At 42.2% G+C, this 27,611-nt stretch overlaps 1 protein-coding gene across 8 annotated transcripts in view; it reads right to left on the reverse strand.

The window, feature by feature from the left end:
- LOC117347432 (polymeric immunoglobulin receptor-like) overlaps window positions 1-24,804 on the reverse strand; it is a 36,440-nt gene extending 11,636 nt beyond the window's left edge. Inside the window, exons 1-9 of one of the 8 annotated variants that reach the window (XM_033918370.1) lie at window positions 23,783-24,804; window positions 17,678-17,809; window positions 11,557-11,898; window positions 6,730-7,059; window positions 6,063-6,392; window positions 5,249-5,389; window positions 2,766-2,894; window positions 1,395-1,505; window positions 906-1,046 (exon numbers count right to left, since the gene is read on the reverse strand). In XM_033918370.1, the coding sequence (XP_033774261.1) occupies window positions 906-1,046; window positions 1,395-1,505; window positions 2,766-2,894; window positions 5,249-5,389; window positions 6,063-6,392; window positions 6,730-7,059; window positions 11,557-11,898; window positions 17,678-17,714 (1,561 nt within the window). In that variant the 5' untranslated portion in view covers window positions 17,715-17,809; window positions 23,783-24,804. Of the gene's footprint in view, window positions 1-905; window positions 1,047-1,394; window positions 1,506-2,765; window positions 2,895-5,248; window positions 5,390-6,062; window positions 6,393-6,729; window positions 7,060-11,556; window positions 11,899-17,677; window positions 17,810-23,489; window positions 23,667-23,782 lie in introns of those variants that run through there. The other 7 variants (XM_033918372.1, XM_033918369.1, XM_033918374.1 and 4 more) reach the window with 7 other exon arrangements.
- Window positions 24,805-27,611: the final 2,807 nt, after the last annotated feature.

Raw genomic sequence — 27,611 nt, forward strand, 5'->3', positions numbered from 1 at the left:
AAGAACACTTTTAAGTTCAAGTCTGACCTCTTAGCTCTGTTTTCACTAGAACAAAGAAATCTAACCAGTGCAGATCATAGGCTGCTATTACATCTGTTACTTGGAGATTGGGGGGGGGGGGGAAGCGTGGGAGCTTTCTTTAGCAGGAGTGACAAGGGAGGATAACCACTAGAACCACGCTGATTAATATTATCCCTCATACTCCAGCAGTGGAGTAGGTGCCGGATGGACTTCTACAGTTTGTGTCCGTGTGCAGCAAGACGGATCAGGAGCAAAGGTGCATATTTTATACCACATTCATTTCATCTGAGTACAGGTCTTGCCCATCTGGGGGTGAGGGTAAGATCCCTTATAGTGGAACTTACTAAGTGGATTGTATAATTACAAGACTGTTGGTTTAACATTGCCTTGAGAATGAAAGAGACTGTTTGGTGGACTGGATGGACCTCGCAGGTCTTTATCGTCCGCCATTTACTATGTTACTATGACATACTCCCCCTCTCCTCTATATGTTACATAATTCTCTGGGAGCCATCAGGGACGGGGGTGGGGGGGTGGATAATTATTGAGAACCTAACATAATGGGTTTAATCTTGATATTAGCAGGTTGGATATATTCCTTTCATTTACACAATTAAGAATAATTCCAGATTCCTTTCAAATTGTCTAAAATTTTGCCATGTATTGAAAACTTGGTCATTTCCATCTAAATTAAGGGCATGGTAGGGTGGCTCAGATAAAGGCTCTGTATTTTTCATGGTTTATCTTTTTCGTGTTATTTGGGGGGGGGGGGTTAAATCTTGAATAATTTCTGTGTGTTATGTTTTATTGTTTCACGTGATGCAAGAGTAAAACAGAGAATTTTAAATTAAATTATTGGACACTAAGAAATGCTGAATGCCCACCTGACTGTGATTTTTCATGAGTGGTAGAGCCAAGGCTGGGTCTATGGCTCAGGGAGTTGGTTTGGTTAAAAGAATCGCCACTGGTAGAGAGATGTTTTGACCTTGATGTTGTTTGAGTTGGAGATGTGGGCAGAGTTGAACCTAATGAAGAAAGAAAAGCTCAACAGGTTCACGGATTCATTGGTTTTGCTTTCACTTGGCGTTTCTAGTACAAGCCTTTACGTAGGACCTCCATCCCACTCTAAAACCTGAGCCCAAGCTATGAAGGAGTCTGTTCATCTCTGAGTAGCCTCATATGCCATCTTTTCACCCAGAGATCAGACAACCATTCTCCAGTGTGTGGGATTGACAACAATGATGAAGATGTCTCTATCCAAACCGAGCCTTAGCTGGTCAAAATTGTTGGACATCAATGTGTCTCCATCCCTGTCAGAGGCCTGGACGTCATGCATTATCCCACATACATGCACATGCAACACACGCACACACCTGCTCTGATGGTTTCACTAGGGCTGCCTTTGGTAGTTTTTCTGTAATCTGAGGGACCGGGGACAGTATATCTTGGTTCGGTTTGATTCTCAGCCACAGAAAGGGACAAGCCTGTGGAAGGAGGTTATAAGCCAAACAGATAGAAAACCAACAAACTGAAAAGAAAATAGAATCATACACAAATTTAACCAAAGCTTGTTAAAACAAATAAAAGATTTCAGTGATGATGTTGTATGTCTCCAATCCAATGGAAGATTATTCCAGAGAGTTGGACCTATATTAAAGAACTTACACGAGTAATTTCCCTCTAAATAGATGTGATGAAATAAGCTGGAATGCAACAAACATTTTTCCTAAGATATCAACAAACATATCAAATCACAAATTTTCAAACTTGATACAATACTCAAAGATGAATAAGGCCTTGCAGATAACAATTAACTAAAATACAACAGGTTTCCTAAAATATTCAATTTAAAATTTTGATTAACAATGATAACCCCAATTAGGAAATACATTGTCTTAATTAATTTTCAAAATGCACCATATGGCAACATAGCTCCACCAATAGACTTGCCCCACCAGGACTGCTGCTTCCTTGCTTGAAATGCCAAAAAAGTCTTATATCTGCAACCAGTAATTTTTGGATAAGCAAATAAATTGGCATTCCTAGTTATTCTCATTGGGCTGTATAACACAAAGTGAGAGAAAAGGTAATTGGGGGCTAATCCCCAAACCAGCTTAAAACAGATGCAAGCAAATGGCAACCTGTGTAGCTCTTGTAATATTGGAGTAATGTGGCTTGATCATGAACACCCTCCGCCCCTCCCCGTCCCCTCCATTATACAGGTATAAGCAGCAACATTCTGCACCACCTGAAGGGCTCACAACAATGTTTATTGATAGACTGCTATATAACACGTTACAATAATCCAAATATAACACGAGCAATGATGACAGCAAATGACGTTATTATATGGATCGGAAACAAATCATTTTCTATCATCTTTGATTTCGCTATTTCGTTCAGCTCCTGTCTTAATGCCATTAATCCTTTCACTGCAGAAGATTCATTTTATAATTAATGCATCATATTATTCTCATGGCATAATTGGGATCTGCTATTATTTAAAAATGATACAGAAAGAGCAGCAAAACTAGTTGTCTTATGTTTTGCTATTTTCAATATGAAATAATAGAATAGATGGTTGTATACAGTATAGTTATTTTGTGTTGTGTGTGTAATTTGGTTTTACACTAAAATGAAAACAAAACAATAGAAAAAACATACTAAAAAAAATTAAAATAGAAAAAGCATAAAACAATTTTTAATGCATGGCTTTCTCAGAACATTTAAATGATAGCACTCACCCATTCCTGTGCTTCTGTCATACTGCCTGGAGGGAGCCCTGGTGCTGCCAACATTTGGGACGGGAAAGTCTCCTGCTCTTTGGATCACATTTGAAAATGGAGTTGTCATTCCCAGGGTAGAAGGTGTTGCTAAGAGATCAGAAAGGGATGGAGAAAGAATAGTTTGATGGTGTGACTGTAAACCTGGATCATAGAGTAGGTTCAGAAAATCAATGGCTGTTTTCTTCCCACAGATAGTAAAGGTTACCAGATTTTTAGATAAAAAAAGAGGATGCATGCCCCCACCCAGGGCTGCCATCAGGGCAGTACTACCAGTCCTGCATTCAGGGGCCCGGAGCTGACAGGGGGCCCGGGCTTCCCCAGGGTCCTAGGCCACAGTTCTTCAACCGCTGGTCCGCGGACTGGTAACGGTCCGCAGGAAATTTTTGCCCGTCCGCGCAGGGCCGGCAAGATTGACTCCCTTCAATTTCCTGCCGGTCCACGCAGGGCCAGCAAGATCAACAGCTGAAGTCTGCGCTGGGCCGGAGAGATCTTGGGGAGCCTCCGACAGTGGCTTTCTCCCCTCTCTGCAGCTCTCCTTTACTTCCCAGTGCAGCAATTCACGAAGGCAGCCTCGGGGCTTTTGCTGAGTTGCGGCTGCCTCTGATGATGCAACTTCCTCTTTCCTCAGAGGCGGCACGACCCAACAAAGGACCCGAGACTGCCTTCCTGAATCGCTGCGCTGGGAAGTAAGGAGAGCTGCTGGCAGAGGAGAAAGCCACTATTGGAGTCTGGGAAGCTGCTGGGCAAGGGGAAACAGGGACAGCTGCTCCTGGAGAGGGAGAAGGAAAGATGCTGCTGGGAGGGGAGGAGGGAAAGGAATCTGGGAAGCTGCTGGGCAAGGGAAAAAAAGGGACAGCTGCTACTGGACCTGGAGGGAAGGAGGAGAGATGCTGCTGGGAGGGGAGGAGGGAAAGGAGTCTGGGAAGCTGCTGGGCAAGGGAAAAAAAGGGACAGCTGCTACTGGACCTGGAGGGAAGGAGAAGGAGAGATGCTGCTGGGAGGGGAGGAGGGAAAGGAGTCTGGGAAGCTGCTGGGCAAGGGGAAAAAAGGGACAGCTGCTACTGGATCTGGAGGGAAGCTTGTGGGCAAGGGAAAAAAAGGGACAGCTGCTACTGGAGAGGGAGAAGGAGAGATGCTGCTGGGAGGGGAGGAAGGGAAGAGAGTTACTGCTGGACAGGAGGAGGAGGGAAGGGAGAATGAAAAAAGGAAGGAAACAGCTGGCAGAGAGATTAGAGGAGGGGAAGGGGAGACACAGGCATGAGAAAGTAGAGAGATTGATGATAGGAAGGGGTCAGCAGAAAAATAAGCAGAGAGGGACAACGATGATAGATCTGGTGTAGGAGAGATAAAAATGAAGAGAGCAGTGAAGCTGGAATTGGTAGAGAAGGGGTGGAAGGAGGTGGAAAGTAATACCAGAGTTAGAAGAGGTGAGAATAAATACATCCAGTGTAGGTGCATGCTCACGTGATCGCGAATGTCTGCCCCACCCTTGCGATGATTCTGATCATCAACATGAAAGTCCTAACTGCAAAAATTAGAGGGAGCACTAAAGAACACTTTTAAGTTCGTCTGACCTCTTAGCTCTGTTTTCACTAGAACAAAGAAATCTAACCAGTGCAGATCATAGGCTGCTATTACATCTGTTACTTGGAGATTGGGGGAGGGGGAAGCGTGGGAGCCTTCTTTAGCAGGAGTGACAAGGGAGGATAACCACTAGAACCACGCTGATTAATATTATCCCTCAGACTCCAGCAGTGGAGCAGGTGCCGGATGGACTTCTAGAGTTTGTGTCCGTGTGCAGCAAGACGGATCAGGAGCAAAGGTGCATATTTTATACCACATTCATTTCATCTGAGTACAGGTCTTGCCCATCTGGGGGTGAGGGTAAGATCCCTTATAGTGGAACTTACTAAGTGGATTGTATAATTACAAGACTGTTGGTTTAACATTGCCTTGAGAATGAATGAAACTGTTTGGTGGACTGGATGGACCTCGCAGGTCTTTATCGTCCGCCATTTACTATGTTACTATGACATACTCCTCCTCTCCTCTTTATGTTACATCATTCTCTGGGAGCCATCAGGGATGGGGGGGGATAATTATTGAGAACCTAACATAATGGGTTTAATCTTGATATTAGCAGGTTGGGTATATTCCTTTCATTTACACAATTAAGAATAATTCCAGATTCCTTTCAAATTGTCTAAAATTTTGCCATGTATTGAAAACTTGTTCATTTCCATCTGAATTAAGGGCATGGTAGGGTGGCTCAGATAAAGGCTCTGTATTTTTTATGGTTTATCTTTTTCATGTTATTTGGGGGGGGGGGTTAAATCTTATATAATTTCTGTGTGTTATGTTTTATTGTCTCACGAGATGCAAGAGTAAAACAGAGAATTTTAAATTAAATTATTGGACACTAAGAAATGCTGAATGCCCACCTGACTGTGATTTTTCATGAGTGGTAGAGCCAGGGCTGGGTCTATGGCTCAGGGAATTGGTTTGGTTAAAAGAATCGCCACTGGTAGAGAGATGTCTTGACCTTGATGTTGTTTGAGTTGGAGATGTGGGCAGAGTTGAACCTAATGAAGAAAGAAAAGCTCAACAGGTTCACGGATTCATTGGTTTTGCTTTCACTCTACTTGGCGTTTCTAGTACAAGCCTTTACGTAGGACCTCCATCCCACTCTAAAACCTGAGCCCAAGCTATGAAGGAGTCTGTTCATCTCTGAGTAGCCTCATATGCCATCTTTTCACCCAGAGATCAGACAACCATTCTCCAATGTGTGGGATTGACAACAATGATGAAGATGTCTCTATCCAAACCGAGCCTCAGCTGGTCAAAATTGTTGGACATCAATGTGTCTCCATCCCTGTCAGAGGCCTGGACGTCATGCATTATCCCACATACATGCACATGCAACTCATGCACACACCTGCTCTGATGGTTTCACTAGTAAGGCTAGTCTTATATTCTTAAGATGGGCGCCCTTCTGACCCTATTTTCTTACTGCTCACTGTTTCTAGTGAAATGAAGTAAAGAATTAGACAACTATTCAAGTACATGAGAAAACTAAAAAACAGGTAAGAAATTTTCTTTCTTATGCTTTCCAGATATTTGCATTCCCTTATATAGTCATCCAACCATCGCTTCTCAGAGAAGGAAACTGATTTGGTCAGTGCGCATAAAGTAATTGAAATGCAGGGAAATACCAGGAATTAAGAGATGTCTATGAGTAATGAGTTGCTTCCCTACCCTTTAAAATGTGCAGGTTCATGGAGAAGGTGTGTTCCTGGATCCCATCAGTGATGCCACACCAAAACCAACCAGCATCGGTTTCCCTTAACCGCTTCATGCTCACTGTGTAAGCCCCGATGTCTTGACTATGCCGAGTCATCGAAATCCTCTCTGCAAATGTGCTGTTAACATATCCACTGCTGTCAATCAAGAGCGTACAACCACCATGCTTCCATTTACACCAGTACGTAAGATTAAAAGTCCCTCGTAGCTCCTGATAGCAGTTAGCTGATACTGAACCTCCAAGAAACGCCTGAAGGAAGATGGGTCTTTTGGGCAGAGCAATATCTGAAAAGACAGAAAAACACTCCAAAACATCTGTGCTTTCATAATTAGTAGCACCAAACTTTCAGTTCTATCTAGGGTTACCAGATGTTACTTTACTCTAGACTCGCCTCCAGGCCCGCCCAGTTACACGCATCCCCGCCCCGTTATGCTGCAATCCCGCCCCCCAATTCTGCCCCAGCCTCGCCCCAGTCCCGCCTTCCCGCTGCATGCTCTTGTCGGGCACATGTGCAGATGCCCTCCTTCCTGATGCAATTTTGAGGAAGCTTTTCCAAACCCGGACAATCTGGTAACCCTAGTTCTATCTATACTTAAATAAAAAGCGAAATCTGTCATTTACCTTCTGACACATGCAGATTGACATCCTTCAATATTATTTTGTTGCCAGATGTTTCCATCCCACACCTGTACCAGCCAGTGTCCTCTTTCTTCAGGTAATTAATTAAGACTTTGAATATTCCAGGATCTCTGTCTTCGGCTATCACGATTCTTCCCTCATAATAAGCGTCCACATAACCATTTGAATCGGCCACTGTGTAGCAGTCTGCGTTGACCATTCGGCACCAGAATTTATTTATGCTGGTGACGTTCTTCTGCAGTTCACACCTGATGGTTACAGATCCCCTCAGCTCACTGGAGATCAGCTCTGGTTGGCCAGCTTCACTTGGATCTGTTAAGATAGGCCACATCAGAACCATATGTCACAAGGGTGTTATTTAAACCTTTGTGCTCTGTCATGACACTCATGTGTCCACTTACTTCTAACTAAGGAGTCCTTTCACTAAGCAGTGGAAAAGTTGACCTTTATAACAAGCCCATATGCGGGGGTTTTCCTGCACACGTGGAGGGGCATAATTGAAAGTAATGTCTAAGTCTGATTTGGACGTATGGTGCTTAGTGCCCGTAGTTGGCAGGACATAAATGTCCATTCTCAAAAAGTACATCTAAAGTATACATTTTTTCAAAAATCGTCCATCTGTATGTCTTAGGCGTTTGATCATCCAGACCGCCACTAAGTCTATCTGTATACCATATTCTCAACCAAAATTACGTCCAAGTCAAAAACATCCAAAACAAGACCTTTTGGATGTGGGAGGGGCCAGCAAAGTGATGGACTAGCTATCCAGACATAACAAGAGAGCAGTGGGGCACCTTACAGGGCACAAAAAAGGTGCCACAGGTATATCTTACCATAACTCCCTTATAATTTTTTAGTGAGCTCCCCCCCCCCAAACCTACTAGACCCACCTATCTACAACCCCAATAGCCCTTATGGCTGCAGGTGCCACCTATATGGCAGTACGGTAGGGTTTTGTGGCCTCACATTTTGCACCATTAATGTAGTGGTTTGAGTAACTTATGGGCCTGGGTCCTCCTCTCTGTGGTTTAGTAGCCCCCCCAGACTACTTAAGCTACCTCTGTGCAGCTCTACTAGGCTTTCCTATGCCAGCTGCTGATTGTTCCTGAGGCAGGTCTGTACATTTTTATTCCAATTTTTATAGCAGTGTGAGGGGGTCACTGAACATGGGGGAGTATGTGGGGGTTTGTACTTTGTCCCTGCAGTGGTTATCTGGTCACTTTGAATGCCTTTTGGGCACTTAGACCTGTGTTTATATCGCCTAAGTCACAACGTATAAGTTCCATCTAAGCGGTCTCGTCAAACTTTTGATTATCCCAGCAGTACGACTAAGACTAGGTCAGCCCACCTCCCACCCACACCACTCCTCCAAAAACACCCCTTCTGCTCTGGGCACAAAGCAAGATTCTAAAATGTCCCTGGATACGTCTAAAAAGCCATTTCAATTATCAGCCTTGGATGACCTGCCCTTTTATGAGCCCCTAAGGCATTTTTTTCCCATAGCTGGAAAATGGCCAATTTCCTTTTTTTAAATCCAAAGAACAAGGCGAACACCCCAAAAGAATTATAGCAAAAAAAAAAAAAAAAAGTGGAGGAAAGGACTGTACACGCTGAAATGGCACTGTCTTGCAGGTATAGCGCACATAGCAGGGCATGAGAGACCTTTTCAAGTTCTGGACAAAGTGTGTATATAAGCAAACATAATTTAAAAATCCTTTTAAGGATAATTAACAAAATATCAGGAAATTATAGAGAGAGAGGGAAAAAGGGAATTGATAGCAAGAAAATCATAAGAATAATAATGTCTATAATTGTGTAACTTGCAGGTTAAGCAGGATTTAGGGAAAGACTAAGTGCACTGACATTTATATAAGGTGAGGTAAAAATCCTGAGTTCTTGCTCTTTCTATTTGTTTTCAGGCTTTGAGCTAAAGGATACTTTCCCGCATTTCTTTTGTGTTCTTTGTTTAAACTACTATGTCCAGAACATAAGAACATAAGAATTGCCGCTGTTGGGTCAGACCAGTGGTCCATCGTGCCCAGCAGTCTGCTCACGTGGCGGCCCTTGGTCAAAGACCAGCGCCCTAACTGAGACTAGCCTCTAGGCTTCTGGACTCATTGTAATGAAGATATATGATCTTGCATTCCATTACTGATAGAGAAGGAAGCCTGTATTTCTTTTATGTGCTTTAATAATTATTGAATATGGGAAACATGAATGTTTAAATGTATGAGTGAAATTTGGGATCCCAAAGAATGAACTGATTATGTGATTGTGTGTGTGATATTCAAACATAGTAACATAGTAAATGATGGCAAATAAAGACCTAAACGGTCCATCCAGTCTGCCCATAAGTTATACCCATTAAAAAAAAACAATAAATGTTCTACAAAATTTATAAATACTATAAGGTTTAAACCTTGACAAATCCAGAGAAGGAGTTTGACCTTAGCTGACCTTTAGCAAGTCTAGGGGAGGTTGCTATAGAAACTCTCTGGTCCTTGACTGGACAGGAGGCCCAGGATGGCGGATAGGTCAACTATTTGACCCCCGCCTGGCTCTTGGGGCAGAGAAATTAGTTAATTTTGTGATTCTTTAAGATTATATAAGAAGGGTCCTAGTTAAGGAAAGGAAAAGATATATCATTTCTTTCTAAAAATAAGTTTTGCATTAAATGGTGCTAAGAATATATACATTATCATACGATTTTATGCAATCCTAAATAATCTAACAGAAATATATATTTAATTTTATACTCTATAAAACTTTTTTCTGTTCAGAACCTAAGGAATGTCTTTGTCTAAAATAGAGCCGCCTTTTAAGAGAATGTGGTAGCTGAACATTGTAAGACTGAAGTGACGTGTCACCAGTCATTGCAAAAGTATATAAGCAAGCCCCAGCCTCTGATCTGGGGGGGAGAACTGCTCTCCACAAGGACCACTTAGTCCTTGTGCAAGACTCCCCTCCCCCATACACAGACTAATCACGGGGTTATGGTTTATGGAAATGCATATAATTAATTGGCATTTTCATTCTAATTTTAACCTCAAGTTTAATTTGATATAAATTGAATAAATATTATTTTTATGAAAACACATGTCTGTATATGAATTATTGGCATAAGGTACCCTATATGTTGGACCACAATGCAAGAACAACCTGAGATAAATGCGAGTTTATTAAATACATTAGAACATAAGAATGGCCTTGCTGGGTCAGACGAATGGTCCATCTATTGTGGCAAAGAACATACATGATAATCAGTCTGTCCTTGTTATATTGTTAGCCTTCCAGACCCAAAACGGTCCATGTTTCACATCGGTGCAGCTACGCAGCTCCAGTAGCGATCAGAGATTTCTACCATATTTTTGAACTGTTATTTAATTTTGTGCCGTAAAGTATTTTTCCTTCTGATGATAGGTGTTTCAGCGCCATCTATTGGATTTTCATCTGTGCCCCCTGAGGCAGGCTTTGTTTCTGACGCCAAAACATGGACCTTGTTGGGTCTGGAAGGATATCAAGGAAAGACTGATTATCATATATGTTCTATGTCACTGTATTTAAGAAGAACTGGAAAGATAAGTTCTCTTCTTAAATATAGTAGCTCACCATATAAAAATAAACAAAAAGTAATTGAGCCCGCATTGAATAATTCATGCAAAGACCGATGATGACCCCAGCAAGGGCACAAAAATTATACAAGTGGTGTCTTGGGTGTTTGAGATCTTGCGATAATTAGAATTGCATAGATAGGCTGTTCATATTAAGCACGAGTTATATTAGTTGAACAATCTGATTTTCCTTTTTGTGGTTTGGCATGTGCCAATGTTGCCATTAGCATGCAGCCAATGATTCTATAAATGGAGCCTAAGTTCTAGACGTTGAGGAGCGCAATTCTCAATCATCCACTGAGTGCCATTTAAAGCAGTCTTAGCACCAGTAGGCGTTGAAACCTTGGACACACTCCCATTTATGCCAGGGTTTTCTTGGCCTGAATGAATGCTCCTATGTCCAAACTCCACCCAGAGTTTTCCCCAACCACATCTACTTTCTGGTAGGCGCCTTGGAGCCTACTGAGTTAGATTCCTGCCAGCTAATTATTTTTTTGTTTTATAATGGTGCTTTTCAATTAATGGTTTCGACTAAGTCATATTGAATAATTAAGTTAGACACCTAGATTGGTTAGGGGTGCCAATCTAGGGGCCTTACTTTAGGCATCTTTTATGGAATCAAAGCCTTACTGCCGTCCATTTTGCAGTAAGGGATCAAGTGCTAATCAGTTAGCACACGGTAATGTATTTTCTCCCCTCTGATAAAATCCTCTTTTGGACAAAGTCGCGCGCAGACAATTGAGCGCAGTGTGGAGACGTGCGCCGCAGAAAATTACTGTTTTTAGGGCTCCGACGGGGGGGCGTGGGGTGGAACCCCCCCACTTTACTTAATAGAGATCGCGCCGCGTTGTGGGGGCGTTGTGGGGGGTTTGGGGGGTTGTAACCCCCCACATTTTACTGAAAACTTCACTTTTTCCCTGTTTTTAGGGAAAAAGTTAAGTTTACAGTAAAATGTGGAGGGTTACAACCCCCCAAACCCCCCACAACGCCGATGCGATCTCTATTAAGTAAACTGGGGGGGCTCCCCAACAAAAACCCCCGTCGGATCCCCTAAAAACTGTAATTTTCTTCGGTGCGCGCCTCCGTCTTCCGCTCAGTTGTCAGCGCGCGCCTTTGTCTTTCGCGGGGTTGTCTATGAACCATGTACCTCTTTATCCTGTGTTAAAAATGCACCAATTTTCCTATCAGAAGTGCTAACCTTCCGAAATACTGAGATTCACTGGGAAAAAGAAGCCGTTGTTGTTCCGTCCGATTCCACATCTGTACCTCCCTGCATCTTCCCTCTCCAGATGTTCTATCTTCAGCATAAATGTTCCATTCGTGGGGAAGTCGGAGACGGACGTTCGGTTCAAATAGTTTGGAGCAATGAAGGGAGTGGTGGAAGCGATAGTGTCACACCCCGAACAGGTCTGTGACATTTTGCACCAGAATTTCCTGCCATGGACATTAACGGACGTGACTCTGTAATGGCAGGTGATAGCGACCGAGCTGCCAAGCTGTCCGATCACAGTGAAAGGTCCAAATAAGGTCACAGAAAATGCTGGAAGAGAGAGACAGATTAGAGATGAGATTGCGTTTAAGTCTTATTCATGTTTATATATGCTAAGAGGGCCTGAACCCGTATCTGCTACATATGGACCACCTTACATTTCACATTCGCCCTCCTCCACATCATTGGGACATTAGTTAAGTACAGACTAGGAGCAGGCCCGGATTTAGGTACCGCCAGCATAGGCAACTGTTTAGGATGGTGAACTTTGGAGGCCAAATGGGGCCTGCCTGTGTTTCACTTTAGGGACCTCTATATTTTTTTGCTTCAGAGGGGCTTCTGCTGATTTTCTTGTGGCTCTCCAATATTTTAGGGATCTCCAAAATCTTAAATCTGGCCCTGACTTGAAAATGAGCGCCTCCTGTGACTCGCTGGGACATACCGTATATACTCTAATATAAACTGAGATTTATGGGCCACAAAAATGGGCCAAAAATGGGGGTTTCGGCTTATATTAGGGTCATCAGCCACCTGCCCCCCGCCCCCTTCTGGACTTGTTGCAGGCCTCCATCGGGCCTGTCGTATGGCCTGTTGGGGTTGGCTGACACAGGAGGAATCCCTCCCGTCTCCTGTCCTGGCCAACTCTGCCATTTTTTTTACTTCCCTTCCGCCTCCCTTGTGTACCTTTTCAAATCCCTGGTGGTCCAGTGGTATACCAGGCAGGAGCAAGCTTTCTGGGCTCCTGCCCCATGCTGAGCCCCTCCCTAAATGACTGCCTCGAGTTCTCGTGACCCAGCAGTGTACTGGGCATGAGCGACCTTTCTTCGCTCCTGCCTGGTACTGAGCCGCTCGCTGAATGGCTACCCTGAGTTCTCACAGGACTCATGAGAACTCGTGGCAAGGTTCCCTCCTGTTCCGGCCCACTATGTCATATGGCAGGCCCAGTGGAGGCCTGCAGGGCAATGGGAGAGAGGGAGGACAGGATACAGGGCAGGGAGGGGGGCTGGGTGTAGAGCCTGGCAGGGAGTGAGGGGGGACAGGGTGGAGAGTCTAGCAAGGCAGGGAGGGAGGGGGACTGGGTACAGAGCCTGGCAGGGAGGGATGGGGGCTGGGTGCAGAGCCTGGCAAGGCCCATGAATATTAACTCCTCCTCTCCCCCTCCCCCATCCTATATTCGAGTCAACAGTTTTTCCTCTTTTTGGGGGGAAAAAGAGTACCTCATCTTATACTCAGATCGACTTATATTCAAGTATATCTGGTAAGTTAAAGGCTAGCTGAGGGAGATAGGTAGTTAAACAGGATAGTGAAAGAAGTATACCAACTCTTATTCAAACAAGGTACTACAAAAGGTTGATAATAATAGATAATCCTAAAAGGAGGAAAAGATCTCAGATACACTGAAAATTATTTCATGTTTGATGGTGACTTATATCTACAGAGTTCAGGTGTGGCAATGGGGGCGGCTTTTTCCCCCTCCATTGCTAACCTGTATATGTCTAATTTCAAAAAAGAATGGATTTCTCAATCACCTTTCGCAGAAAAAATTTTGAGTTGGCATTGTTTTATAGATGATACTAGCTGATGCCCCGGCGTTGCACGGGTATTTAATTATAGCAATAACACTGTAAATGGATTCAAATAAAGATACTTTATAGTGGTGAATGAAAGTATTTTTTTACAGCTTAATAAAAAGTACAATATTCAAATTATAAAGTGAAATATTTGACAAAATGAATACAATACAACTAACGCAAAACGTGATTATAAACAACAATTTTAGTTTCACCTCCTGGAGCAAGAACATATAAATTCTTGGGTGAACCCACCCTTGAGCAAGCAAAACAAAGTTGTGGGCCATGAGACCCCCAGAACATATCACCCCAGGTAGTGAGGGATCTGCATACCAAGTTTCGTCCAAATTGGTCACAGTGAGAATGGCAGCTTTTTACATTTTTTCCATTGACATGAATGGATGAAATCTGATTTTCTGTTTGTAGCTCCGCCCACGTGTGCAGGAGGGCCGCAAGACCCCCAGAACATATCACCCCAGGTAGTGAGGGATCTGCATACCAAGTTTCGTTCAAATCGGTCAAGCCGTTTTTGAATTACTGTGAGAATGGCAGATTTTACATTTTTTCCATTGACATGAATGGGTGAAATCCGATTTTCTGTTTGTAGCTCCGCCCATGTGTGCAGGTGGGCCGCGAGACCCCCAGAACATATCACCACAGGTAGTGAGGGATCTGCATACCAATTTTTGTTCAAATCGGTCAAGCCGTTTTTGAATTACTGTGAGAATGGCAGCTTTTTACATTTTTTCCATTGACATGAATGGGTGAAATCTGATTTTCTGTTTGTAGCTCCGCCCACATGTGCAGGTGGGCCGCGAGACCCCCAGAACATATCACCCCAGGTAGTGAGGGATCTGCATACCAAGTTTCGTCCAAATTGGTCACAGTGAGAATGGCAGCTTTTTACATTTTTTCCATTGACATGAATGGATGAAATCTGATTTTCTGTTTGTAGCTCCGCCCACGTGTGCAGGTGGGCCGCGAGACCCCCTGAACATATCACCCCAGGTAGTGAGGGATCTGCATACCAAGTTTCGTTCAAATCGGTCAAGCCGTTTTTGAATTACTGTGAGAATGGTAGCGTTTTACATTTTTTCCATTGACATGAATGGGTGAAATCCGATTTTCTGTTTGTAGCTCCGCCCATGTGTGCAGGTGGGCCGCGAGACCCCCAGAACATATCACCACAGGTAGTGAGGGATCTGCATACCAAGTTTCATTCAAATCGGTCAAGCCGTTTTTGAATTACTGTGAGAATGGCAGCTTTTTACATTTTTTCCATTGACATGAATGGGTGAAATCTGATTTTCTGTTTGTAGCTCCGCCCACGTGTGCAGGTGGGCCGCGAGACCCCCAGAACATATCACCCCAGGTAGTGAGGGATCTGCATACCAAGTTTTGTTCAAATCAGTCAAGCCGTTTTTGCGTGATCGTGGCACATACACACACACATACATACACACATACATACCTCCGATTTTATATATATAGATTTTTAGGTTATGGGGAGGAACAACTTTGGAATTAAAATCATTCCATACTTGGTTAAGTACCTGTGATCCCCATATTCAATTTACTATGAATTCAGCTACTCACAATATTCAGTTTTTAGATGTCGACATTTCACTTGATTCTGAAAATAATTTTTCAACTAAAGTATATATCAAATCTACTGACCGTAATACCTTTTTGAAGTTTGATAGTTGCCATTCCAGAAAATTGAAAGAAAGCCTTCCTTTCTCCCAAATGGTTAGAATTAGGAGAAACTGTTCATCTTTAAAGGAATACAACATACAATCTAAAGCTTTACAAAATAAATTGGAATCAAGAGGTTATCCAAAGAAAATTCTTAAAAGAGCTCGCAAACGTGCAAAATTTTTAAATCGAGAACATTTGTTACATCAACTTAAAGGAATCTCTTCCGAAGTAGAACAGGATGACTATGAAACTTTTGTTATGAGATATTGTTCTAAAAGCAAGATAGCAGTGGATATCATCAAAAGAAATTGGGATATAGTGAATTTACATCCTTTATTTGAACATAAACAACTAAGAAATTTTAAGTCCATCTTTTATTTCTCAGAGATCCATTAAACCTTCAAGAGGTGATGTAGTGTTAGGACATTATAAATGTGGTTGTTGCAACATTTGCAGTATTACCAAAGAATGCAAAGAATTCACTAACCCACAGGATCAAAGAACATTTTACCAACTGTAAAACTACTTACATTGTTTATTTGATTATGTGTCCATGTGACAAGTGTTATGTTGGCATGACATCCAGAGACTTGAGAACTAGAATGCGTGAACACAAACCTAATTTGAAACGTGAACGGTGCTCCGAAGTCATAGTTGAACATTGCAAATTATTGACTCATTCATTTCAAGATTTAAAAAGTTTAGTCATTGACATTGAACCAAGATCTACTAGAGGTAGTGATCGATTCCGCCGTCTACAACAACGAGAGTCCAGATGGATCCATAGATTAAATAGCTCATATCCCCATGGACTTAATACCAAAGTCGGGTGGTCAATGTTTATTTAGTTTGTTCTTGAACATTACAAATACATCAATGTGTGGTCCTAGAAATGTCCAACATTACTAAAGTGACTTAAATCTCTCATATGAATCAGTTTTATAAACAAATACAGATGAATTATTTAGTTAATACGCGTTGTTTTTTAAAAAAGCCATGAGAGCTCAGCCTGGCTTGAATTCAATCGACGTCATAAATGAATTTACATATTTACCGCGCATGTGTCGGCGTGCTGTAGGGCTAATAGCGCCATTTTGAATGAAATGAGATGTGAATAGAAAGGATAGAAACATAGAAAAAAGCGGCAGAAAAGGGCTATAGCCCACCAAGTCTGCCCATTCCAAGTATCCCCCCCTGAATTCACTCCCTTAAAGATCCCATTTTCTCTTAAAATCCGCCACACTACTGGCCTCAATCACCTGCAGTGGGAGTCTGTTCCAATGATCCACCACTCTTTCTGTGAAGAAGTACTTCCTGGAGTCGCCATGAAACTTTCCTCCCCTGATTTTCAATGGATGCCCTCTGGTGGTTGAGGGTCCCATGAGCCAGAAGATATCATCCTCCGACTCTATACGTCCCGTGATGTACTTATACGTTTCAATTATGTCTCCCCGTTCTCTTCTTTCCTCAAGTGAGTATAGTCGCAATTTTTTTAGTCTTTCTTCGTATGTGAGATCCTTGAGCCCCAAGACCATGCTGGTGGCCATTCGCTGAACCGACTCGATCCTCAGCACGTCCTTTCGGTAGTGTGGTCTCCAAAATTGAACACAGTACTCCATATAAGTAGTAAGTTTTTCTATGCTTTTTAAGTCATGTGATTCATATGTGAATATGTCAACTTTATGTATTATCTTTGAATGACTTTAATATTTTAAATTTAATATAGCTCGTTTCCTGATGAAGCCCTTTATTGGGTGAAACGGGACCCGTTGAGAGAACTGAGAGAGGGTTTTGCAATGAGCGGGCTGTGTAATATCAGTTGATACGTTATCGAGCACACAACGCTTTATATGCTCTTCAGTAAAGCACTGAAATCTGCTTCTTCAATCGCAGATAAGTGTTCTTTTCTGTATGTTTTATAAACACCAGTAGAATTAACATTGTGCAATACTAACAAGCACTTTGCACTTTATCTTTTGTGCAATATCTTTTTCAGCATTGGCATTTTGCACTTTCATTGGAGCACTCGAGCACTTTAACCTGTCTCTTCAGCTGCAGATATGTAAAAAAATTTTCTGCATGTTTGACTATTTAGTGGTAAATACCATGAGTGTCATTTCAAATGATAAATAAGCTGCCATCGATCTAAGTTAAAAAATATAAAAAATTAAGAAAAATTTTCATTAATGGTTAGCAAATTCATAAATAAGTGGAGGTTTTTCATCGATGAAAGAAACCCAACACCACATGATTACAGGGAGAAAAAACATATGTTCCCTTAGTGGTGTATCTGAGATCTTTTCCTCCTTTTAGGATTATCTATTATTATCAACCTTTTGTAGTACCTTGGAGATAGGTAGTTGCCACTGAGCCTGCATCAGGCCCTGTAGGTACAGTACTTCATGGACAGGCTCCTACTTACAAAGAGATTGAGCTCTGCTCTACGACTGCAGAGGATCGGACCCCAAGATGGGTCAGTGATACATTGTAACATTACTGTACAAAGAACTTTTTGTCCAGAGTTCTTCTTTTGCTTTTCTGGAAAATGATATAGAATTTACCTGGCAATAGAGACAACACCAAGATCCAGAGGGTCATTCTTTCTTTTCTCTATAAGCAGTGGAAGATAATAAATATTTGTTTTAAAGTTGTAAATTGATCCTTCTCTTCTGGGTCCAATGAAATCAGATGCACTGTGGAAATAAAGCATAATATCAAACTGTGACATTTGAAAACACTTATTCGTCTTCCAAAAAGTATAATAATTTACAATCATTTTAATTATTTTTGGCTTTTCCATTGCAAATGCAAGCAGTGTCTCACTTCTGGTTCACCACACAATTGTTTCCCACGTACTCACCTTTATAGGACCCCCAGGGACCCCTGAAGAAGTCTTTTTGTCGAAACGCAGACCATGTTGGGTCCTGTATCCCTAGCGGACTAGGTCCTTTAAGGCTCTTATGTGGATGATTTTAGTGTACCTTTGGAACTTTGATACTTTCAAATAAAGTCCATTTGGGAACATCGTCACTCCACAGAGCTTTTTTGGTTTTCTCTGGATTTTCTTCTTTGTGGATATTTTGGGGTCAATTCCTTTTGTTTTTTTGCTACTTATGATTTTAAAGTGTTTGAGGCTTGCGCAGATGAGGACGGAGCTTAGGCATTGGTGGAATCAGGCATTATGACATCACAGTCTGAGCTCTAGAATGTTGCAAACACAAGCAGTGTCTCACTTCCGGCTCACCACACAATTGTTTCCCACGTACTCACCTTTATAGGACCCCCAGGGACCCCTGAAGAAGACCTTTTGTCGAAACGCGGACCGTGTTGGGTCCTGTATCCCTAGCAGACTAGGTCCTTTAAGGCTCTTATGTGGATGATTTTAGTGTACCTTTGGAACTTTGATACTTTCAAATAAAGTCCATTTGGGAACATCATCACTCCACAGAGTTTTTTTTGGTTTTCGTTAATTCTTTTGGCATTTACATAGCTCCCTAACTCAGGTACAATGAGTCTCTGTGCCCTTGAGCTGGGTTCCTGAGACAATAAAAAGTCCAGTTAGTGCATCTCTGCTACACTGCCTCTAGTTTGCGGGAAATATCATCAGGTTAAAATGTACTGGTCTATAACCCTAGTCCCCTAGCAGATTAACAATTCCCCCTAACTCTATCCATGACAACAGGAGCTTGTCTGTTTAGATTGTAAGCTCTTTGGAGCAGGGACGGTCTCCTTCATGACTCTGTACAGCGCTGCATACATCTGGTAGCCCTATAGAAATAATTCATAGTGGTAGTGTGAAGAGTTTCAGTCTTTGGGAAGCAGAGGGATTGTGATGTCATAATGTCTCATTCCACCAATAGGAGCCTTGCGCAGACTGAGAGAACAATGAAATTCATTCCTAAGACTTTAGTCTCTCAAATTTACTGCTAATGCTCACCGTAAAACTTGCATTGTGCAGAAGAGAGCTTCCCTCTGGAGTTCATAAGATGCAACATGCGCGGAGGGCCATTTTCAAAAAGGACATCTAAGTCTGGTTTGGATGTTTGGGTCAGTCGAAGGGCAGGTGGGGTAGGATGGTGAGGACACGGGGGCAAAAATGAGTGAAATGTTGAGAGATGCTCCGAGGCTAAACTGAGAGGGGGGCAGTGTGCTATCCGTTTGAGTCTTGGCCAAAAGCAACCTTTACTCTGGGCTGGAGATTTATTTTTAGCTACTTCAACTCGTTAAAGTAACCACAATTTCTCTTCCATTGCACTTTTTTCATTTCATGTTTTTGTAACATGACGGTTCTTAAATTAATTGCAATTCTTCCTTCTGTCAGCATGTTTACTTCCCTTCTGTGCTTCTGTTTTCTCTCGGGGCAGTTTCTCTACATGGATTAGTTTTGCGCAGACTGAGAGAACAATGAAATTCATTCCTAAGACCTTAGTCTCTCACCGTAAAACTTGCATTGTGCAGAAGAGAGCTTCCCTCTGGAGTTCATAAGATGCAACATGCGCGAAGGGCCATTTTCAAAAAGGACATCTAAGTCTGGTTTGGATGTTTCCAGCAAAAAGAAGTTTCTAAGTCAAGGTGTGCACAGGGACTTAGGGCTAGATTCTTAAAACTTTGCAGTAAAATCTGATGGGCTCCTGTCGCAGCCATTATTGTAGTGATTTCAAAAAGGTGAGTCATTCTCCAAACACCCCCCCCCCCCCCCGCATGAAAATGATGTTGGTGGAGAGTAGTGAAGATTCGCTAAATTTGCATATGCCTATCGCTGGTGATAGCAATGTGCACATGTGCAGAATAAACGCAAAAAAAAATTTAAAAACCCAAATCGAAGATCAGCAGGAGGGATGACCACTCACTCCCACCGCCGAAGTCAAGGAATCCTTCCCCCCCCCATACACACTGCAGTGGGAGAGATGCCCATTCCCTCCTGCCACCAAAGTCAAGCACCCTCCCCCCCCCACACATATGTCAGTGAGAGAGATGCCCACTCCTACCCGCTGCTATGCAATGCCCCCTAACACCCCACAGTGCCTCTGACGACCCCCTACTCCTTCCCCCTTACCTTATTTACGAAGGCTGACTGGAGGGATGCCTAGTCCCTTTGGCCAGTTGGCCGTCAAAATGATGGACCTTATCCTTCCTGGTGCATCCTGGGAAGCACTGGGGAAGGGCCTAAGGCTTTGATTGGCCCAGGTTGTTTAAGTCCCCTCCTATGGTGGGTGCTTGACTTTAGCGGTGGGAGAGAGTGCCATGGGAGAGGGGGAAGTTAGCAATGTTGGGTGGAGAGTGGGCATCTCTCCTGCAGATCTTTCATTTGGGGCTTTTTTAAAATTTTAATTTGTATGTGTGTGTGGGGTTGGGGTCTAAGCTGTCAAGCCTTACTTTCCTGTTAGTGCTCAAGCCAATCAGCACTCAGGCACTGATCAGAAAGTAAGGCAATGACAGCTCAGGCCTGTTGACAAATTTTGGCCACAATTGTGGCATAACAAGGTTAGAAAATCACTCAACAATTATAGAGAATCGCTTGGCGTGCTCATTTTAATAGTAATGACCTTGTTGTACTACATTTGCATGGCAGTAATGGAGACTGCCAGAAACTTGGAAAAGACCACAGTAAAACCATTTTAATAAACAGCCACTAAACTCGTACATGCATGCTAAACTGGCTGGCCCTTAATCTGGTTCCTGTCCCCTTCCATCCCCATTCACTTTTGATCCATCATCACAGTAGTAATGACAGTTTTGTCCTCATCGCCGTGGATTTCTATGGCTTTCCTTGGGTTTTTTTTGTTCCCATCCACACACACACAAACTATTTAATTGTCCAGGATTAGCTCCTGGCTGGTTAAATTTTAAACATACACATAATTTACCAATTTAATCCAAATCTACCTTTTCTCCTGTCAAATAAAGCTGATAACTCAAGTTAAGCTGAGTAGGTCTTTGGTGCAGAGTTCCTCAGTGACTACCTTGGTAGCCATCTTGAAAACACCTTGGACTAGGGCAATAGTCTGATGTGTGTTTTCAAGATGGCTACCAAGGTAGTCACTGAGGAACTCTGCACCAAAGACCTACTCAGCTTAACTTGAGTTATCAGCTTTATTTGACAGGAGAAAAGGTAGATTTGGATTAAATTGGTAAATTATGTGTATGTTTAAAATTTAACCAGCCAGGAGCTAATCCTGGACAATTAAATAGTTTGTGTGTGTGTGGATCTGTTTTCTAATGTGGAGAGGGGGGCGTTAAGGCGTTAATCCCCCCATTGCCCCAGGTACGTTAGATAGATTGTGAGAAATGCTTGAGTACCTGAATAAATTAATGTAAACCGTTCTGAGCTCCCTTGGGAGAACGGTAGAGAAAATTGAATAAATAAAAACTCCTGACCCAGCAGAAAATCGGCATTTATTAATTAATTATTTTTTTTTTTAAATTCTAGACCACACTATCTCACAGTTCTAGATGGTTTCTAATGTGACATACACAATTCAAATTCTACAAACCACAAAATTACATATCCCTACCCCCATTCGCTCCAGAAGCTTAAAATCTTGAAGTCCTCAAAAGGATGGTGTGTCCAAACTGATCCAACCCACAAGAATTCCCGCCTTCCTCACAAAAGTCTCACACTCTTTACCTTTCTTGAAACCATCCAACAGGACTTCACTAGAGTCGGTGTGCCTGCTTTTTGTTAGTGAATCCCCTCATTTGCATGCACAGATTGGAATCGAATCGTCGTAGAGGTTAGTGAATCAGGTCAGAGGAAAATCAGGTCGCAAACCAATCGGTACACGATCAGTTCGCTAAGAGGGTTACCCCAATTTTGATGGGGGAAAAAGAGGACACATGGCCCTGCCTTGTTCTGCCCCAGCCCCGCCCCATTTTGCCCCAGCTCCACACACACAAACCTCATCTGCTGTTTTCACAGTTTATTTTAGAGTTGGAGAACCTGATTTTTCAGCAGTTTTTGAACTTGAAGCCATGCACTCTATCATGCCTCTTGCTTCACGTGGGCCATGTGTCTGGTCAGCTTCCCCTTTCTCATTCTCTCCTCTTCCTTATAATATATATTTTTAAAATTTTTGTTTTGAATTAGAAAATGAATGTTCTACTTATTACACCAATATATTTTGTAATAGCATTTCTTTTAGATGTTTCATTGCCACAGCGCCACCTACTGGGTATGTTTGGAATTATTTTGATTTAAATGTCTATATTAGAGAGTTGCACTGAAAGGACATCAGCTATAGGCTCCATAAATCTTCACATTTCTGATCATGAAAGGGCACTAGAACCCCGAGACAGTAAATGAGCCTTCTGTCCCTCTCAATGGAAACTTATCTTTCCAGGATGACCTAAGCCCTTCCGCCAGAGGAAATCCTCCCGTTTGTGCAGGTTCAGTAGAATAATAATAATAATAATATAGCTTCTTATATCCCACAGTTTTTGACAGGGAATCATTGCGGCTCACAGCAAGAAAGAATACATTTATGATTCCAGATTAAAGTGGGCAGATTTAGCGTAGATAGTTCAGAGTATGGGGGAGTGATAAGGGGGGAGGGGGTAGTCATTACCTTGAGTGATGAAAATGAATCCTTTCTCACAAGTGAGGATCCACATCCAGGTTTGGAAGAGAAAGTGAGAACCAAGTTCCTGAACTGGCTATAAATGCCTCGTCCTTAGGACAATCCCAAGAAGAGATGCACTTCCTTCCTCCTTACAGGTAGGTTCTAAGGACATCCTGACAATAATCACAGCCCCCCACCACCACATTTCAAGTGTATGTGATACCCTGACTGTAATCACAGCCTTTCCTCCCACCCACCAACACCATCATCATCATTACAGGTTTCTATGGTTGCTGCCCTAATGGATCGATTTTTCACACCATCAAAAATTAGAAAGACTAGGGGACGCTCAATGAAGTTACAGGGAAATACTTTTAAAACCAATAGGAGGACATTTTTTTTCACTCAGAGAATAGTTAAGATCTGGAACGCGTTGCCAGACGTTGAGGTAAGAGCGGATAGCGTAGCTGGTTTTAAGAAAGGTTTGGACAAGTTCCTGGAGGAAAAGTCCATAGTCTGTTATTGAGAAAGACACGGGGGAAGCCACTGCTTGCCCTGGATCGGTAGCATGGAATGTCTCTACTCTTTGGGGATTCCACATGGAATGTTGCTACTCTGGGGATTCCGGAATCTTGTTATTCAATGGGGATTCTATTTAGAATGTTGCTACTGCTTGGCTTTTGGCCAGGTACTAGGGACCTGGATTGGCCACCATGTGAAGGGGCTACTGGGCTTGATGGAGCATTGGTCTGACCCAGTAAGGCTCCATTGACCTACTGCCCCACCCCAGTAGCTTTACAAAAAGTACACCTACCTGTTGCTTTGAAATCCAGCCGAGATTCTGATGTGATGGACTACACAAGAAAGATGTAGCCTTTTGTAGATGTCTTTAAATCATAACATCTCTTGGCAGGTACATTTCAAGTCAACCTGAATGGAAACTGAGCATTTCTCTTTCCTCCAGGTGCGGCAGGAGTGTGACACACTGTCCAGCCAAAGTGATACAGCCAGAGCCAGAACAAGGCACTGGGAAATTAGAGAACCAGATACAATGGAATTTCCCTTCCTGGGAAAGCGAGAAGAAGTCTAAACAATGCCACACTGTACCTATACTCTGGCACCAGCTGCTCCACTTCTTGAAAATGCAGAATGTGAAGTCCGCAGCCTTTTTCCTGTCTGCTGAGCTTATAGTAAAGCGGAATCAGCCCCTGGTGACTAAGCCCTAAGGAAAAGCAAAAGCAAAACAGGCAAGAAGGTCCCTTGTAGCATCTTCAGTCACTGAAAGAACCGAAACAAAGTGATTCATCTTAAAACATATATTTTATTGAAAATTTTGTTGATATTCAGAATAATTTTTGTGATTTTTGTGCTAGTATGTTTTGATTGCATATAATATTTTATTTGTATGTTTTTTCATAATCCACAGAGATGTTTGCAATTTGCGGAATATAAGTATTTAAAATAAATAATAATACAAAAACCACAGAATTATAGGGCTCGTCTACTAAAGTGCATTTGGATCTGGGCTTAACATGCCATAATACTGAATTTTATTGCACACTAAGCCCAGATTAATGTAGCACCTTTTTTGGGGGGGGGCGGGGGGGCTGTATTTTTTATTGCAGGTCGTGATAATGTAACCTTTAGTGATCTGACCCAGCAGCAGCAATTCTTATGTTCTTAACATAATATTTTAAATCCTTCATGGAATTTTTTCTCTGTTGGTCTCTGTCTCTTTTAATTCTATACGGTCGTTACATTCAAGAACTTCTCAAAGATATAAACTTGCTTTCCCTTCTTGCAAAGGGATTAAATCATTAGGTTATACAGTTTGCTCTTTTGCATTTATCTTTGCAAAAATTTGGAATGATCTTCCTTCTGAAATCAGAATCCATTCTTCACTTCAAAGTTTTCGTAAATCTTTAAAAACGCAATTGTTCCAGAAATCATTAATAGATTCTCCTCATTTAAATTAGAAGATTTTAAATAATGATGCTTTCCACTTTGAATACTTTAATTATAATGATCTATCTTTATGTGATGAATTAATTCTTGTAAAGCGAGTCGAGCCCTTCCTAACACATCGGGCTTTCTCAAGGTAAGTTGTCGGTCTACCCTTTACAGATAACACAGATCCCTTAGCGCCTCCTAAAGATCAGGTAATAAGTGGTTCTGCCTTTTTTTTTTTTTTTTTTTTGCAGTTGTCATGTATTAATGGGAATATTAACTATCCCACAGAAGCGGAAAACTTTTCTTGAAACACCGCTATACAATCAAATGTTGAAGATCAGTGTGCAGTATCTAGGGCTCCTTTTATCAAGGTGCGGTAGGAGTTTAACGCGTGGAATACCGCGCGTTAAACCGCCTGCCGCGCTAGTCGCTAACGCTTCCATTGATGAGGCGTTAGTTTTTTGGCTTAGCGCGTGATGAAATGCCCGATGAGCTAACCCCCGTAGCGCGCCTTGATAAAAGGAGCCCCTGGTTAAACCCACTTAAAGCCAGCTCAAAGATCTTCAGAAGTGCTTCTTATGGATTTTGTAACTTCTTCCAAAAGGCAACGTGCACTGACTTTGTCATGCTTTTATTTTTATATATATAATTGTTTTGTATAAATTTTTTTTTTATCCATTTCCTTTCGTAATGATCTTAATAGTTTATGTATTTTCAAAACGTAACCAAAGAACTTAGCTTATGGGAAAGAAAAAGAATACCTCCGAAAATCTGGGCTTAGCCCTCCTTTTACAAAATCAGAATAGCAGTTTTTAGCCCAGGCCGGCACGCCGAATGCTCTGCGCTGCCCCTGACGCTCATAGGAACTCTTAGGGAGCAGGAAAATCCTTCGTTAGAACTCACAAAGCCCAGATTTTACCGCGCGTTAGGAAATGCGCATACAGCCGAGCCAGTGCAAGAGTACTGGTGACCTTTCAGCCTTAAACCCCTCCTCAAGTTCATTTTCAAGCCCCTGTCTTAGCAGAATTTCACAAGATTTTGTTCATTAAACACTACCATCAAGGTCACCCTTCTTGATCTTAAATATTAAACTGTCTTTTGCAGGTAAAAATAGGCCCCAAGAGTTCTTTGAGCAAGTGTTGGTTGCTAGGATTTATTGTTTTGCTTTGACTGTTTTTTTTTACTGCTTATCTAGAAGCTGCCATCCTAGGCAACTGCATAGTCTTGCCTAGTGGCTGAGCTGGTCTTTTATCAAACAGCCACCTCTAGGGAAGGAAAGGACGCTGCAAGGAAGTTTTGCTGCAAGATGGCAGCTCTTCTGGGCAGGGAACTTCAGCTCCCTTAAAATACTGGAGTGGCCTAATGGTTAGCACAGCAGGCTGAGAACCAGGGAAGCTCAGGTCAACTTCCACTGGAGTTCCTGTTCACCTTGGGCAATGCACTTAACCCTCCACTGTCTAACTAGATTGTGAGCATCCTCCAGGGACAGAGAAATGCCTCAAGCTACTACTGAAAAGATGAAAACTAATAAGTTAATAATTCATCAATACCTCAGTCTGTATGCAGGTTTTATTTGCTCTTTATTCTCTTCCCTTTTCTCAGATTACTTTAAAGAGCTCCCTAAAATGATAGAAAATTTCCCGTACAGCACCCCATGTACCAGCAGCTTCCTGTTTTATGCATTTTATAGCTCAGATGAGAAACTGGTGACAGGATCTTAATCTGGCAAATGTCTATTTCTCTAGAAAATAAAAAAAGATTTCTGACCTCCTGACTCAGATGGGGAGCTTCTGGATGGCTCTGCTGATAAAACCCTTCTGCTTTGTCCTCCCAGGGTACGTGATCTCCCCCTGGTAAACTTTAGAACCTTTCTAACCAAGATAATTAATTAATAATGGCACACATGGGGACTTCATTGGCTCCTATCCTCTCATCCACATTCCACAACCCTGTCTAAGAGTCCCCAGTGCTCTCCTTAGGGACCAGTCAAAAGGGGCTTCTTGTATTCAGAGCCTACCAAGCATCATGCAGGAAAATTTAGGCCAGTCCTGGATTTCCCACCACCTCATCCTGATGCATGATGGAATATGCAATGGGTCCATCAGGGACTATAGATACCATACTTCTTTAGGATGTAAGTTAAAAACCAGGAGTAGCCTAAACATCTCCTCCCTGGAACTGAATAATTTAGCAGCTCTGCTTTCAGAGTTTAAACCATCAGCCCCTCAGGATTCAGCTGACAGTATCAGTGGTTTTAAAACCACTGACAACCACAGGCTGAATTAGCTCCTGTTACATTCTAAAGTTCTTTGTGGTATGACTTCCACTTATCTTCTCGATTCATTTCCCATTGTTGGTTCCAAACACCAGCGAAGGACTCACGGCTTGTTTAGCTTTCCTTCAACTAAAGGATATTGGTAAAAAAAAATAATGTCATTACCATTTGTTTGCTTATAAAGCAGCTCTCTGGGACGGGGAACTAGAACTCCGAACTCCTGTTGCTTTGTTCCAAGTCTTTTTATGATTTTAGAAAGCAATTGAAAACTCACCTGTTTAGTATTTAATTAATCTGTTCCTTTTGTATGGTATTTTTAAAATTTATGTAAACCGCGTTGAACTTCTTGGATATGCAGTATAGAAATGAATTATTAGATTCGATTAGAGAGACCTGGATAGTCAATATTCAAGTCATGTGTAGCCACCATCAGTTATCTGAGTAGCGGCCGATAACCAGACCAGTGCCTGGATGACTAAGCAGATAAAAGGACCTTCAAAACCGCCAAACAAGATATTTCATTTGATTTGCAAGAATTGCTCAGAGTTAGCAACTCATTCAAAAGTAAAGTTTTAATGACTGGTTTTTACTAACAACCTAATATATTTATGGACACATGATTTACATGATCGGAAAGCCTGCAAAGAATGGCTTAGATGGGCCTCTATTACTGGTACTGTATCAAGAAATAAGGGAAACAGAACTTGAAGA

Source organism: Geotrypetes seraphini, chromosome 13, assembly GCF_902459505.1.
Source record: "Geotrypetes seraphini chromosome 13, aGeoSer1.1, whole genome shotgun sequence".
NCBI classification, from domain to species: domain Eukaryota; kingdom Metazoa; phylum Chordata; class Amphibia; order Gymnophiona; family Dermophiidae; genus Geotrypetes; species Geotrypetes seraphini.